A 17461-nucleotide genomic window follows, 5' to 3' on the forward strand; every position below is an offset into this window, starting at 1 on the left:
CTTCCAACATTAAGACATTTGCAGTGCAGTTGCTTATTGTAATAGGTCTTTTTGTGTTGCCTTTGAAGTAATGACTCCTTCCGCCCTGTACAGGACTTGTTTCACTCTGAGTCATAACTCTCTCTTGCCAGCTTTATCCAACATTTTGCAAGGTCTTTGGATTTTGTTTTGGGGACGATCATTTCAGACCAAAACGGGACCCATTTCCTTCCTGAACGGTGCAATGCCCGGTTGTTCCCATAGCGTTTTCTTGCATTGAATTTTTCGTACAGATGTGAAACCTTCAGGAATCTAGAGCTGTTATAAATTACCTTAAAGATTCTTTTAAAAAATTCATGGCATCATCGTCTTCCCTTTCCCAAAATGTTTCAAGGGCCTGAGTGTAAACTTTTAAACGTCTGATTTCAACAGAAGTAAAGAAATCACACAAGTTGGTCATTGGTATTCCTAACTGAAATAAAACAAGAAATTCTTAGTCTTATTTGATGTTAATGAGAAAAAGATTTTTTTATTGTATATGTATATATCTTGTCTCATAACTTATAAAAACAGTTGTCTTTCACTGTTCACACAACTAACTTTGATGATAGTTTACTTTTTATCAACAGCCACACTTTATTTTAATTTATTTCTTACTTTCTGTACCCTGAAATATAATCCTGCTTCACCTTCCTAATATTAGGCAAGGAGAGAGTCTCAAATCCTCAGATCTAGATCTGACAAGAAGACAGGCCTTGGGCCGTGACATGCATAGAGCCAGTTCATGATTATTAGATGATCTTCAAGTAATTTTGTGCCCACCATCCTGTGCTTATATAATATGATCAAAATTCCAGCCTTGCAGGTGTTGGAAAGTGAGCTAAAGTTGATGGGAGAAATCTTTAAGTACTTTTACATCAAATTGGGGAACTATGGATGTGATGTTAGGTATTTGGAAAAACTTGATAGAGTCACATAGATGTGGAAAATGAAGCACTGCCAGTATATCAGTCTGAACTTTTATGTTTTGATCAGAAGTTTCATTTGACAAAACTAATTTAAAGTTATTGGTTTGACAATATTGTTTAGTAAGTGCAGTTTCTGCTGAATACTCTTCACATCTATTCGATTGTGGTCCAATTTTAGGTATAAAAAGACATTATGCAGAAGGATTGTATTATGGTGATATTCAGAAACTAGGACTGTGGTGTTTTCATACATTTTCCACATTTTTCCACATTAGACCACAAACTCAAATGTAATTTATTAGTTTATGTGGAATAACCCAAAAGTGAAACAATTAGCTGTTCTACTCAGGTGAATAATGTGGAGGTAGTCCAGCTGACACCACCATTTTTGACAACTTATTCTGTTCCTACGTTCACAAAATCTTTTATTGGTTTCTTCAAAAATGAAGGACCCAGTAGCTCAATCTTTGTCTTAAAACAAAACTTTTTTTGCTGAGGGAATTCAGCTTGCCCATGTAGGCAACTGCAAATTTCTTTTGAGCATAACTCGGTTGATTTTTGAGTGGGTGTGTGTTTCTCTGTTGAAAATCCTGGCCTTTCACCGGAAACCAGACGATTTAAATGAATTCTATCAATTCTGCCAGGATGAAAAGTTGGATATGAAGCCAGGATTATAACAGAAGCTCGGTGATGGCTACACAAAGTGTGTGGATGAGTTGCAACGCGGTTAGAAACATTTCACTAAATGTAAAGGGAGGTGAAAATATATAAATGTATATTATATTTCAGCCTGTATGTCTATTTCCAACCCTGCTGGAACCCACTGTAAAACAAAGCATACTTCTATTTCTATTTGAAAATATACTATAAATTCAAGCTTGTGTGCCCAGTTCTTGTTTAGAGAAACCACTAAAGTTGTTCAAAAAATGAAAATAAAACCTCAGAAAACTTAGAAGTACAAAAAAATGATCCTCTTCAAATTGGCAGGGGGGCTGTAGATGGAGAAAACCCACCCAGGCACGACTCCAACCTTCTTACAGAGAACCCCCCTCTGAGAATCCACCGATGAAACCCCCGCTGTGATCCAGCCACGCTAACCATGAGTCAAACGAGGTGCTGCGTTCTCTATATGGACACCTTTCTGTAATTTAATTTGTCATTATTGAAGCGATGCCTGCAGCATCAAGCCTACATGTCTGTATTATACCCTATATATCTGTATTTCTGCCCTTCAGTACTTCAATACAGAGAAGAACTTCAAAGCTTGTCAAATACAGAAAAACACATTAAAAGCCAAACACATTCTGTGGGCATATCATGGGCAGGAAAGTTATCTTGTATGATCAACATTGGGGGTTTTATGACTTTTTCAATCTGCTAAAGACAAAAGAAACCAGCATCAACCAGACCTCTCAGAATGAAGTTTTATTTTTCAGCCTCCACTAAATAACTTTTTGCTAATGTGTGATTAAACTACAACTGGTCATTTGACATGTGTTCTTTTAAATACCTTAATCTCCATTAATACGCCGATGAATGTAATTTAGGACTGTGCACAAGACATAATAATGTCCTGTTTGTTGCCCACAGCTGGCGCTGCTTTATATTCCAGCGTGTCGGTCAGGTTATGTGTTTATTTGCATATAGAGTGGGGAAATGAGATCTGATCACAAGTGGTCACTTGAGACAGATGCAGACACATTCTAATGGCAAGTGTGAACTGACATACTTAGAGCCGTCCGCTGCGTGATCTGATGACCCGCGGCGCATCTTAATGTCAGGTGTGAACCGAGCTTTTGGCGCATTGAAGCTGCACGGATCAGCCAAGTGAGATTTTCTACAATGACATGCTTAAGTTTTTATAATGCAAAAACATTTTTAAAAAATGTATTTAAAAAAAAATTAGTCACTGACAAAAAATAACTGACTTTAATCTCTGAATTTTTACTTTTCTTAGAATTTTGAAACAATTTGATTAAGCATGAGGTATCAATTATGCAAACAATTGTCAACTGAGTAGTTGATTAACCATTAACTGGACAATACAGAGTCAAAAATGTTAATTTGCTGAAAGAACAACATACTCAAAGCAGTAATTTAGCCAAAACTGCACAAAGTTATATAGATTTAGCTTTTCAAATAATAATAAAAAAACTTTGTATATACATTACAGACCAAAAGTTTGGACACACCTTTTAATTCAATGAGTTTCCTTTATTTTCATGACTATTGACATTATAGATTCACACTGAAGGCATCAAAACTATGAATAACACATGTGGAAATATGCACTAAATAAAAAAGTGTAAAACAACTGAAAATACCCCTTATATTCTAGTTTCTTCAAAGTAGCAACCTTTTGCTGTGATTACTGCTTTGCACACAGTCTGCATTTTCTTGATGAGCTTCAAGAGGTCGTCACCTGAAATGGTTTTCACTTGATAGGTGATCAATCTACATATCAGCCCAATACTGTATTTGTATTATCCTTTGCTACCAATGATTAAATGCACACAAAATTTTATTTTATGTTCTTATTTAGTAAAGGAATTGAATTGCCTATTTGCATTGTTTAATGTCTTTCTAATATTGCAAAAGAAAGGCTTTTGTGGTCAAATGAAAAAATATGCAAAACGTCCCAAATTCTTTTTCCGATTAATTGATTAATCGTCAGAATCATCGATTCAGCGATCTTTAGTTGCAGCCATAGTGTCTTTGATGGCATTTGGTTGCACCTGATTTTATTTTTAAAAAGCATTTTAAAAAAGAGATCAAAGATTTTACAGATTTTTATTTAAAACTTAAAAACTTTAAAAATCTTGCTGAAAATCAAATAATTTCCCTTCCACTGTATCTGAGTTGGCTTCATATATTTCAAAAATCCTGAAGTATTGTTTCTTCAAAGCAGTGAATCTACCAGATATTAGAAGGAGACCAGGAGAAAAAAAAGAGTTTTAACTGCTCATCTAGTTTATCAGAATAATTTATCTGGGATTATTCTGCTTTGTTCCCTCATTTTATTTCAGTAAGATGACATTGTGGAAGTATTGTACTCTGGTTGGCTGAACTTCTAAACCGCTCTCCAAACTATGTGTCTCCTTCAATTTTGCGGAGCCTCCAGGGTGTGTTGCACAGTTAGAGGATTGTCCCGCTTGTGAAGCTGATCACACTAATCTGCTTTCTTTCACCTACAGAGCTAGGTCAAAGCATCCACAAGTCTGCCGGGAGGAAGCGCCTATTTATAGAGCCGTTTCCGATCAATCAAACGTATTTCCACAGTTATGGTAAAAGACAACGGTGTCGTTTGTCAGAGAATCAGAAGATCTGCCGTTTTGCTACATTTAGTTCCAAGTAGAGAGGAATGGGGAAAGTGAAGTGGTTTATGTTTTAGCGCTGAATGAACGCATAATCAAGAAAATTGAGAAAAACAATTTTAATTTCATGAAAAATGTGAGAAAAGAAAGAATTGAACTGAATGTAACACCAGAAACTAATTTAGTCCATAAAACCTCATGTTCATTGGCTTTTCACCCACCAAGTCATTTTATTTGCCAAGTTGTATAAAATCTTTTATGAGTTTGAACCTTTTATTTCAGCACTTTGGTCAGTCTTGCTGGAAATGTCTTTGGGGAAAAAAGAGATTGATATAAAATAAATGATATGGATGTTTAAGTCTGTTTACAAGCTGTTAAATAAATTTGGTCACTTATTTCAGTTCAGATGGCTTGATTGGTTTCATGTTTGTTCAGATAATACATAAACTCACTTTCATTATGTAATGTTGAATAAATAAAACAAATCTCACTTTTATTATTGTAATACATGGCACTCAGCATTTTTAACAACTGAAGGTAACAAAGTTCCTTGATTTGGCTATAAAATGACAAAAATAGATAAAATATTAAAAGTGAAAATAGGTGATGTACATACTTTATACATGTAACAGGATTTCTTCACATTTAAATGCACAAAAAAACACATTTAGAGATACTACAACTTAACTGTAGTTTCATATGCACACTAACAAGCTAAAGAGGATTAAAGTAAAGTCAAAATACACAGAAGATGTAAAAATTCAAAAAGAATCAAATGAATAGAAGTGCAGTGTCTAAAGAATAGCAGTAGCTCTCCTTTTGTCACAGACGTTCTTATAAACTCTTTAAACATCCTCAGACATGAGGACAAGCAGCTGAATTCAGACATTCAGGGATGACGGACTAATCTGAAACTGAACATCTTGTGACAGTTCTGGACTTTTTGTCATCATCATGTAGGAAAATCTTTTCCCTCTGAATCAACCTGATGAGGCTCGTAACACTTGGGATTCCTTTAAAAATGCATGTAAACAACAGTAAAATGGTTCTTTGTTCCCCTCTAAGCATGTTGCAAACGTGTGCGTTTTTTCATATGTGTCCATATTTTAACTCCAAACATAATCTATTTATTCAGCCTGTAGAGGCTTTTGGACTTGAAGTTTAAATTGGGACAATTTGGGACATATGAATATGTCTATCAATCAAAAACGTAATTACATACATGGAAACGCAGCAAATTTTGAGGCGAGTAAAGATTAATGTAGACTTTTATTATTTTGTAAATTTGCAAAACAAATTGACAATATATTTCGCTTCAAAATCTGACTGCCCTCACCCCGGTTTGGAGTCACTCTCCTATAAAAAAGATGTCCATAAAATGTTTTATCAGAGAGGAGTAAACAGACGCTCAGCCTCATTAAAGTATTTTAGGTTCATAAAATCTTGTTATGTTGGTCTAACTTTTGATATCTGCCAGCTGCCTCGTTCTGGCCACAGATGTTCTCTTCCCAAATCAGAGCCATCAGATACAGACTGGAGTTTGTCTCATCAGATACTGTGGAGACTAAATAAAAGTATTTTAGGTTCATAAAATACTTCAACATATATAGATAGATATGTCTGCTTGCAACTAACAATTATTCTAGTCATAAATTATTGCCAATTAATCAATTAATTGAATCTAGAATTTGGCATATTCTACAAAATTTTAATTTAACCACTTAGGTCTTTTTCAATAAATTATTAAAATATATCAAAAGATGCAAACAAATCATTTCCTTGTTTTAATAAAAAATTGAACATTTTATTGCCTAAAATGCAATAACAAAGATAAAACTCTGCCACTTGAGGAGTTTTGGCAAAAACATATATATGCACAATGAAGGATCTTTCTTTATTCATTTAAATGCAAAATGTATAATTTTTTGGTACAGTTTTGGCTTAATTACTTTTCTGAATATGTTGGTTTTTCATGGACATTTTTGAGTCTGTAAACTTTAGTTAATGACTAAATGATTACAAAGTTATTTGATGCACAATTTGTAATGTTGTATTTCCAAGTTTAGGTGTATTTTACTTGATTTTTTTCAGGTAGGCCAATAGAAAGCAGTGCATAGTTGTGAAAGGAAAGGGAAACTTCAAAGTTAAAACATCAACTAAAAACTCAAACGTGTTGACAGCTTTTGCATTCTGTTCTTTTTACTTTTGATGCCACTAATGAAAATCCAGTGCAAATCAATTCAGGAGAATGGAATAAGTCATGCACATTAAATCTGTACTATATGGATTGGAACAGTGAAAGTCAATTGAAAGAGTGTCTTATCAAGCAAAGGTTTCCACAAACACCAAATAGATATTTGAATGTTTTGACCAACATAGAAAAGACTGGCACAAAAAAGTTCCATAACACTAAAAACAATACCTTATGAGAATGAAACTTTTATAAAGTGGTTCTTAGATGATCTCTATGTGTTTCACTGGCTGTCTAGTACATGGTCTACTACCTAAATCAATGTTATCTGTCATTCTGGTACCCACTATTAAAGACAAAGCGGGTAAGATTAGCTCCTTGGAGAATTACCGACCCATAGCTTTAGCTAGTAGTTTGTCGAAAGTTTTTGAAAGAGTCCTTCTAAATAGGCTGGAAGAGTTTCTTTTGACCTCTGATAATCAATTCGGTTTTAAACCCAAACATGGTACAGACATGTGTATTTTTGTGCTACAGGAGATTTTAGATTTGTATAATTTGCGCAACACCACAGTATTTATGTGTTTTATTGATGCTTCTAAAGCATTTGATCGCGTGAATCATCAAAAATTGTTCTGCAAGTTAGAAAGCAGAGGTGTACCCAAATATCTAATTAGAATAATGGTCTATTGGTATGGTCATCAACTAATGTATGTCAAATGGGGTAACTCATTGTCTGACTCGTTTAATGTTGGTAACGGAGTAAGGCAGGGAAGTATATTGTCCCCTTACCTTTTTAACATCTATATGGATGAACTATCAAAGCGCCTGAATTGTTGTAAAACAGGCTGTGTAGTTGGTGACCGCACAATCAATCACATAATGTATGCGGATGATTTGGTAATCTTAAGCCCATATAGTGCTGGCCTTCAACAATTACTAAGGGTCTGCTCCCAATATGGATGTGATTTTGATGTCAAATATAACGCTAAGAAAAGCAATGTCATGATTGTTAGAAGTAGAGCAGATAAGCATCTGATAACCCCTGACTTCTCTTTATCTGGCATTGTCCTCAATATATGCAATGAAATTAAATATCTGGGACATTACATAACTGATGACCTATCTGATGATCGTGACATTTGTAGGCAGTATTGCATGATGTATGCACAGGCTAATATTTTGATCAGAAAGTTTGGTATGTGTTCATCCTCTGTGAAGGTAGCTCTTTTTAAAGTTTTTTGTACTTCATTTTACACAGCCCATCTATGGCGAAACTTTATGTGGCATACAATGATGGCCTGAGGCTCCTACTCAAAGTGCCTAGATCTCCAGTGCCAGCCACATGTTTGCACATAACGCTGTTCCCACATGTGCAGCTGCGCTCAGGAATCTCATGTATAAATGTATGTGTAGATTACCCGTGTCATACAATAATATAATAGCAATTTTAGTAAACCCTGTTTTTAGTACAGCGAGATTTTTCTCAAGATTGTGGAAACATTGGCGTCATCATTTATTTGTGGCTCAGTGACTGTCATGTTTCTTTTTGTTTGTTTTTTTTTTCTTTTCTTTTTGTTTTACTATGGACCTCTTTTGTGTCTGAAATAAAGATTGATTGATTGATTGATTGATTGATCTCCCACAAGTTTACAGGAGAGTGTTGGGGTTATTGTAGCGTAAATAAATAAATACATGGCCATGGAGGAGTAAAATGTTTACCAAAAACAAATATTTACAAGGAGAACCTTGGATATTCTCTGATGTCGAAATTGTAAATTTGCAGGAAAAAAACCTTCTCATGCATAAATTTGGTATAAGAATACTAGAATATATTCAAGAGGTTTCAATGCTTTCCAAGACAGCGTATCTGTTGAGAAATTTTACTGCGGATTTCGACGGTCATGTTAACAGATTTAAGAGTACCCAGAGACCAGAAGTAGAGTGAATAGATCCTGCTGATAATCAGTCACTGACAATACAAAGCCCTTCAATAAACAGGTTGAGATGTTTAAAGAAACAACAGAAAGGCTCCTGATCCAGTCGGGCTGAGAGGAAGTGTGAGTTCTTGTCGCCTGCTGCAAACAGCTAATGTTTCGCCCCCTCTGCTAATAGCTCATCCAGCGCATTCGATTTTAACGGCTCTGACTTTCTGCTGATGTCAAGCTTACCAGCCGGATCAAAACATGCATCACTGGGCCTCTACTCCGTTCTCGGGACAATGAGGGTCAGGCGCAGAGAGGCGGCCGCAGCCAAAGAGCATCTTGACTTTTCACCTAACCAGGAGGAAAGAAATAAAGCATTTTGTGCCTGTTTACAAAGGGCCGTTTGTTGCCTGCAGTCTCAGAAGATGTTTTGCTGAGCTTGAGTACAGTAAGAGCTTGAGTAAGTAAGTACAAACAAGAGGGCTGGACCAGGAACAGAACTCAAATAGCAAGGAAGGAGAAAATAGGGAAACAATACTGAGAAAATATTTGAAATAAGAAATGTTCCTGAGAAAAAAATGTGAATTAATGTGATGTTTTTGTAGTTACTACTGATTTAGATCATAATCACGGTAAAGGACAGCATGTTATACAGATGTTCTCTATTTATTCACCCTTGTAAAGCTCCTATATTTATCACAATATTAGTTTGTTACAGTCTTAGCTTTCAGTGCATAGTCAAGTTTTTAGTTTAGGTATAAAAATCATCGAGAGCCAATCTGAGATACAAAACACCATGTTTGCAATGTTGTTTTCTTAAAACTCAGAATACAGAAACTAATACTGTCACGATGTTATGCTGTCTTTGTTGGCCTGAAACTTTAATTCTAAATGGATTCGACCGAGACGGACCACGGTGGAGGTTAGGACCATAGCCACTAATACTTAAAACTGCCTATTTTAATTATTTGAACCCCAAATATACTTTAATATGCTTTATATGCACAGTAGAAACCATCTTAGCACAACCACAGAAGCTAATGTCCACAGCACATCCTGTCATCTATTTTTGGCTTCATGTTTGAGTCTAGAGGGCCTCATAAATTAACCTTTTGATTACTTTTCCTTCAGTAACACCTTCCACATTGAAGAGTGTTGTTACCACTTTAGAGGTTGTGCATTAAATTATTGGAAAGGCATCAGATATTCGCTAAGGATGTTAGAAAATCATTCATAAACCATAAGGAAATGCAGCCTTCTACTGAGAATCACTCCAAAAATATAACTTTTAGGGCATTTGGTTGCTCTAATTTGTCCTTAAGTATGGGTGTGGGGGTGTGTGTGTGTAGTGTGTTTCTATGTTTCCCTAAAATTGACTTATGACTTGTCCTCCGTTCTCTCACCTAATCACTACTTAAGAAAAAAGATCCTGTTGCTTTGAGTTTCTCTTGTGCAAAAGTGTCGATAAGATAAGAAGAATCGGTTATGATTTTACCAATCTGACTCATTTGTTTTATACTGGAAAGTAAAAACTGTGTCATAACAGAATTTTTCAAAATTACATTGTGACTTTAACCTCCTGTAATGAAGTTAGCACACCCAATTTCAAGCTAAATTACATGAGCGCGTAACTGTACCACATTTGTGATTCAGCTCCAACATCATGACCCGTCTTGTTTGACTCTGCATATACTATGCACAAACACGGCATGAGCGACGGGCCCCGCTCGAAACAATATCATCATCATCGGGAATGCGAGAAATTATTTTTGTTGATAGAGCCAGATGCTGTTGATTTCACGGCTCCCTGAAATGTATTTTGCTTCGAATCAGCATGATAATCAGACAATTAGGAGACTGATTGAAGAGAGCCCCAGGAGGCCGAAGTGAAACCAGTGGAAAAGCTATTCTTGTTGTTACTCACTGAGGTGCCACAAACGTCTCAAGTCTTTGTGATACAATCAGAAGAACACTTTTTCAACAAACATTGGTAGCAGATGAAAAAAAACACTTCTCTTTGGGGTTTTATATATATTTTCAGTGAAAGAAATAAAACCAGACTTGGGAGTTACAGTGCATGCAGATGAGAACCGTCTCCCAGATTACACGTTTAGTGTGTGGCTTTTTATCCAACACTTTTAGTCAACATGGCCAGCAAACACGAGTTCATCCTGCTCAGCTACATTATTAGCTTGTAGGTATTAGAAACATTTGGATTAGTCAAATGGTTCTAAGCATATCCTAATCCATGTGGTTTTGTAAAACATATTTATTTTCTTTGAAAATATTTTAATAATTATTCTTCAAAGTGTGTAACAATCAAAAGTTCCATTATTGCTACTTTGCGGCTTTTCCCCTCTAATCTTGTCGCGTGTATTAAAAGAGATAGCGAGCAGGAGAAATGTTGAAGTCTTTCAGCACCAATATCCTGTTAAATATCAAATACATGCCTCCGTAATCCCTTTAAAGCTGCTGCTCCGTGCTCTCGGCTTCAAGAGGGCCATTTAAAACTGTGCTACATCCTATTAATAACGTGGGACATAAACACCTTTGTAGCACTTTGTACTTTTTTTTTGACTCTAATTTTTATTTTGTAATGAAAGCAGTGTGCTTTCATTGTCCCTGTTTTGTTGTACTAACGTGTTATCAAGTGTTGCTTTGAAGCATATCTGACCAAACTAAGCTTCAGTTAAATCCCTCTGCAGGAAGAGAGAAAAGTTGAAAATTAAAATTCCCTCATGATATTTCTTCAAAACTCCTGAATTCGTGTTAATCTGTTGTGACTATTATAGCTATCAATAAATGTTGTCTCTAATACTGTTACAAAACACTGAAAGTAATTAAACAAAGCCAGGTAGCAGAGAAAATTGGGGTCTTCAGAGGTCAAAGTAAAGAAACAGGTTTTTAACATGATGCTAAATGTTGTTAGCTGCAGTAGTTCTACAACCTGTCATTTTTTAAAAAACATTTTAGATGTGATCAACAAAAAATGTGATTAGGTCAATTTTCCATGAAAACTTTAAATTGTGTTTCGCAGAAAGGCAAAAGGTGATTTGTACTGAACTGCAAATAGCTGCTAGTTCACTGTGTAGATTAGCAAAAAAAAGAGAAACCAAACAAAAACAAACCTTTTATACATTTATTTTCTAAATGCCTTCATGAAGAGAAGAGCATCCCTGGATTCAAATTTATTGTGTGCAAAAACAAATACGAATACAGCTATCTTTGATTAATTTGTTCAAATTTACAAATAGTTCATCCTGTTTTTCTAGTGCTAATACTGGTGTGACCACAAAATGTATGAGTGTGTGCTATTATTGCATTACCGTCAATTTAAAAACATATTAGTGTAGAGCAATATATATAGTTTTCCCGGGGGTTAGGTTCAGAAAATAATCCGTGATAGGCAAAATCCGTGAAGTAGTTACCTTTATTTTTTACCATTATTATACAGCATAATTACATATTGTACATTGAAACTAAAAAAACAGAAACTGTTGTCAGGCCAAACATTTTTTTTAACAAATAGAACACTTTCTTACAAATAACTACAGTAAAATAATAATGTTAGTCGTCAATACGAAGTACAGTAGGACAAATTGTGACTCGTGTATTTCACTGTGCACTGTGCCTACGCTGCGACCTGACTCCGCTCTCTAGTGGCTTTTTCTCCTGAAGCCTGTGGTGCAGGTGTGTTTTTTGAGAGAAGAAGTTATCGGTAGTTGTTGTCGCTCTTTTTTCTTCTGGGCAAAAATATTTGCCAAAATTTGCCAAGCTGTATTACGCATATTTAAATATTGTAACGTTATTGGGACACAGGTAGAGAAGAAGTGCGGAGATTGTTTAGCCAATCAGGACGCAGAACTCAATGCACTGTGAAAAAAAAGAAAATGCACAAAAAACTCAGCGAAGCAGCGAGGCCGTGAAAGGTGAACCGCATTATAGCGAGGGTTCACTGTATATATATACTGTATATATATATATATAAAGTGACAGTATTGAGTAGCTTTCAGCTGCAGTGTTGCTTAGGATGTTCTTTTAACCAGTGACCATGATATGAGTTATTCTAACAGTGAGTCACATCCTGCCTGTGTTCAGGTGTCTGTGAACACCTGATGTATTGAAATGCAGCGATAACAAATGCTTTCTGCTGGTGTTTATATGCAAACATAAGCTATTATTAATGCTAATGTATTCATGCCAAATTTTGCTGAAATGAGTTCTACATCAAACTACAAGCTTTACCTAGCAGAAGAATCACTGTAGGTAGAGCAGTTCCTCTGTTCCTCTGCCATGGCTGTCACATAATCCTTTGGATAAGTCTCAGTCAGCCCTCCTCTTTTGTGTTTAGGTTCTTTTCTGTAAATCTTCAAACGCTCTGATCAACCATCTTTTTAGCACCTCAGGAAGGAGCAGGCTGGGAACTAAGAGGTGTTTCTGTGAGGATTAGAGAGGTTTTAATACTGCTGATTATATATATTTTGTACACGAGCCATTTTTTTCTGCAGAGGTTATTATGATGCAACACTAAAACTATGAAGGTTTCGACTTAAACTAAATTTAACAAAGTAGTGTTAAAAAAGTTACATTTCAGTGCAGAGTGGTATTTGTGAAAACAGTTTGATTTAAGTTTTAACTTTTATTAATGATGTCCTCATATTCAAGTTAAATTTCAGTTTCTGTTTTGTCATTGGAATTTTCAGGCTAATATTTTATGAATCAATCTTTAGATAATGAAATTGATGGTATTTGTAGTGTGTTATACCTTCTATTTATACCAAGAGATAATAGAGAAAGCTTACAGATTCCCTGACTCAAAGTGAGCAGTTTTTTGTCTAAAATCTTATTTTTCTGCTGAAGCTTTGAGTTGAATGACACTACAGAACAGCAATGTCAAATGATTCATTCTTCTCTACAAGAAACAGACTGACTTTATGCATCAGCAACACCACAATAGCATATCTACCTTTCAAATCCAATCCAAGAACAGACAATTTACTCACTGATGCTTTCTGGTGGACTTGTTATCCACATTCTTTGCAGTGGCTGACAGAACTTGTCCTAAATGCTCACTAAGATGGAATTTCAATTATTCTTCTCATTAGTCTTTAGAAATTTCCTTTTTTTTTTTCTTGCTACTGTCGACATTTGAAGATAAGCTTTTTTTCAATCACATTTGAGAGATTCGATGCATGTCTTCATAGCAATAGAGTCAATTTCAATCATACATGGACTAACTATTTAAACTTTTTATACTCCTAGAATGTTTCTTATATTAAAACAACGTAGTGAATAATTGTGAAGTTGAAGGTAAAGATGATTTTTAAATGCTTTTAACAGAAATTTTATGTGCCCAGCACTAGTACTGGACTCCTTTTATTCTGATACCCCTAAATAAAATTAAATGCAACTAACTGCTTTCTGAAGTGATCAAAGCACCATTCTGTCATCCCAAAATAGAAATACACTGGCTCAACTACAATCAGGGATGCAAGTTATGGATTATTTTTTAATCTAAAGTTGCTTAAACTTATCGATCGACTAATGATTAAATGAGAAAACCTGACTTTTCTCTTTTATTATGATTGTGTTTTCATAACACAAAGAGTAAAACTTTTCATAATATGCAGAATAAAAAAAACCCCACATCAATACATCGTAATTTCTTGAGTCAGCTGTATTCATGTGAAACTGAAGGAGCTTGTCAGATGTTTATATTTAATAACAGAAGAAAAAAGAGCATTTTTATCCCACATCAGACTCTGTTGGGATCGTTTCTCATTCCTGTTCTGGTATGACGCTGCCGTCTTTGTTTCTATATCAACTGGCTCCACTTAAAGATGACCAACAGTGCTCCACAGAGGGCACTGTTGGTCACTACCACACTAACAGAAGGTCTAAATGTCACTATAGTTAATCAAAAGGAACTAATTTTAAGCTAATAAACCATTAATCATAATTTAATTAATTGTTACATCCCCACTGCAAACCAATCAAGACATTTCTGTCCACTTAAACTGATAGACTGGGCAAGTAAAGCAGTAATGAAAGAAGCAATCAAGAGGCCCACAGTAACTTTAGCTAGTCTTTAACACACTATCCCCACAGTGGTGGCGGTGTCATCATGTGGGGCTGGGAGAACATCTGTTAGAGGCTGAAAAAGACTTAAAATTAGACCATAAAATGTTATATAATGGAATAATAATGGATTGGTTTAAGTCAAAGCATATTCATGTGTGAGAATGGCCGAGTTAAAGTCTGTACTTAAATTTACTGCAAAATTTTGGCAAACCTGAAGACAGATCTTTTCCCCAGACACTCTCCATCCATTGTATTTGAGATTTAAATGTTTGCATGTAATTATGGGTCAGGTTTATAGTCTCATAGTGTTGGCAGACATACCCAAGAAGAGAGTATTTGCAGAGAATGAAGGTGCTACAGAATATTAACTCAAAGCGGTTGACCATAAATGCCAACTCTTGAATTCTTATTGGTAAAAACATAAAAAAGTTAAAAACGGATCAGCATTTTCCTTTCACTCACTACTCATATAATATCCTACTTAAAGGTTTGCAGTTTTAATATGAAACACTAACAGCCAATTTGTAAAAACTTACATATGTATTACTCACTGTGCATCAGATACACACTAATTTTTCTTGTTAAAATGTCCAAATCAAAACACATGGAGTTACTTTTAATAAAGTCAAGTCAGGCTTTGAGGCACATTCCCAATGCTTCATGGTTGTGATTCATGATCTCGATTTCATCAGGCGATATCAGTGACCAAGCGACCTCTGACAGTATAGGCTGAGACAACCTTCTTAATAACAATGCTACTCTTTATGTCAGAAGATATTTCCATCATGTGCGTATGAGAGAAACAGCTGAGATAATGCAGCAGGATTTCTGGTTCCCTTTGTGTGTTCTCACAGTCAGACAGCTTGACGTGTGTGTCCTCGTCTAGAAGGATTTATGAGCCGCAGTTTAATTGGAGGAATTAGCGGACATTTAGACTCTAATATCCATCAAATTCATCTGTGTTTCCTCTGTTTTCTCTTTCAGGACATCCAGAATGGCCTCCTGGAATAACCCCGTCTCTTAGGGAGAACTACCCAGAAGTTGGCGTTCCTTTGAAAAGTCGATCAGAGTCTGGGAAATTCCATAATGTAAATGTACCTTGGCTTTGGACCATGATCCTTAGAGGATCCCCTTGGAAGATAGTTTCTGTAGTTTGGATTTAAACTGTTGTTTTCTCTGGACCACTGCAGCGGTGGCTGTTGGAGGTGGCTGCTGCGGCAGTGGTGGGAGGACCTCGCCGCCTGGGAGTAAAGGAATACAGTTGCACAGCGCAGCGCCACCATGAGGATACCCACCACCTCTTGCCTCTGTCCCTTCTTGGTTTGCCTCTACTTCATCCAGAGGTGCTCTGGGGTGGGCCATCACGTCCCTACCAAAGTGCCCTCCAAGAACCAGACCAAATTGGCCAGCGGGGAGACAGAGGTGCACCACAGACCCAAGCGTGGCTGGATCTGGAACCAATTCTTTGTTTTAGAAGAACACATAGGACCGGATGCGCAGTATGTGGGAAAGGTAGGAGTGTCACTGAACAGATTCAGAGTGTAAAAATGAATTATTTCCAGCCCATGGAGCCTGCATTTGGAACAGCTTATTTGGCATTTTTCTCGCTCCTCTTGTTTATTGAGAAATGGGTTACAAACAGAACAAGCTGTTCTGTTGTTTTAGATTATCATGTCAGCATTATGCAAGCTTTTGTTGTCTTGTGATTTGGGTGTTAGGTGTGAGCGTTTTTTTTTTAAAGATATTTCTTGTAGTTTTATGGTTCTTTTCTGAAAATGTTCATAAAATGTTTTATTCTGAGTTCTTAAGAAGCACACCCTAGTGTCTCTGTCACTTTGCAAATCTAGCTATTCAAAATGCATTAATTCTGAAAATGGCTTTCCTTATCAAGCCAGTTTTCAGGTAACTGAATCATTTGCTCTGTTGAGAGAAAGAAACTAAGATTAGACCATGAAACTAAAGCTGCTTCTCACACAATGTTTTCTGTTGTTAAAACCACAAACTTCAATATACTGTATATGAATTTATGTGACTGACCAACAAACTGAAGCATAATTGTGAATTAGAAGCAAAAACATTAGTGGTATTAGAGTGTGTTTGAACCTCTTTGTACATTCCTCCTTGCAAACTACCTCAAACTCAGTCAGATTGGATGAAGAGATTTTGTTTTGATAAAGATCAGCTTTAAAATCTTGTCTTAGACTCCAAACTGAACCGAGGTCTGATCTGAGACTTAGATCCAATATGTAAACCAGGGATGAACCTACACACAGCTTTGGTATTTAAAAAAACATTCAGTGGAGACTTCTAGACTTAACAGGATGTGGAAGGTATGTTAACTGCTATGACTTGGCCAACTTTGCTGTTTTTTAGTAAAAACAAGATTGATAACATCCAGAGTTAAGATGCGATTGATAACCAATCACAACAAATCAACATTTTCCTCCACCCTGCATTTATAATTTGTGCAGCCAACACATCTTGTCAACTATCAGTAGCTGCATTTCCAGTTGCTTTAAATGTGATTCTTAATGGAATCACAGCAAATTTAGAATTTTTATCAAGTTTTTGCATTGGTTTTTCAGTTGTATCAAAATTAGTGTATTTCACAAAACTGCAGAGGAAACACTGTTTTTGCGTCACATTTTGAGTCACGTGATCAACAACCAGATGTTACTACTGACAGAAAAAATAAAAAGATCACATAAAGTGGTAGGAGGATGACGGCACAGCAAGCTGATTGTTGACTTGTTGCTAGAGCAGACCTTTTTATGATTTCCGTGATTTCAGTTATGATTCTAAATATAACAGAAACATCATAATTGTGAAATTGTGTATTTTTGACATTAACGGAATATCACCAACATTTTGCCCGTTTGTAATGGAAACACAGCTCCTGTGAGAGGCAGGCATCCACTGCTATCCTTGCAATTTCACTCTTGAGTGTAATATATTGTGCAAACCTCTACAAACTAGGTGATTTCTTGATTTTGTTTATGGGCATCA

The 17461-nt window shown here is 35.9% G+C and overlaps 1 protein-coding gene across 1 annotated transcript in view; it reads left to right on the top strand.

Annotated features, from left to right (window-relative positions):
• LOC114137074 (cadherin-18) overlaps nucleotides 1-17461 on the top strand; it is a 129199-nt gene that overhangs the window by 18942 nt on the left and 92796 nt on the right. Inside the window, exon 2 of the mRNA XM_028005587.1 lies at nucleotides 15440-15967. Within this exon, the coding sequence (XP_027861388.1) occupies nucleotides 15737-15967 (231 nt within the window). The 5' untranslated portion in view covers nucleotides 15440-15736. The remainder of the gene's footprint in view (nucleotides 1-15439; nucleotides 15968-17461) is intronic.

Source organism: Xiphophorus couchianus, chromosome 21, assembly GCF_001444195.1.
Source record: "Xiphophorus couchianus chromosome 21, X_couchianus-1.0, whole genome shotgun sequence".
Taxonomy (NCBI): Eukaryota; Metazoa; Chordata; class Actinopteri; order Cyprinodontiformes; family Poeciliidae; genus Xiphophorus; species Xiphophorus couchianus.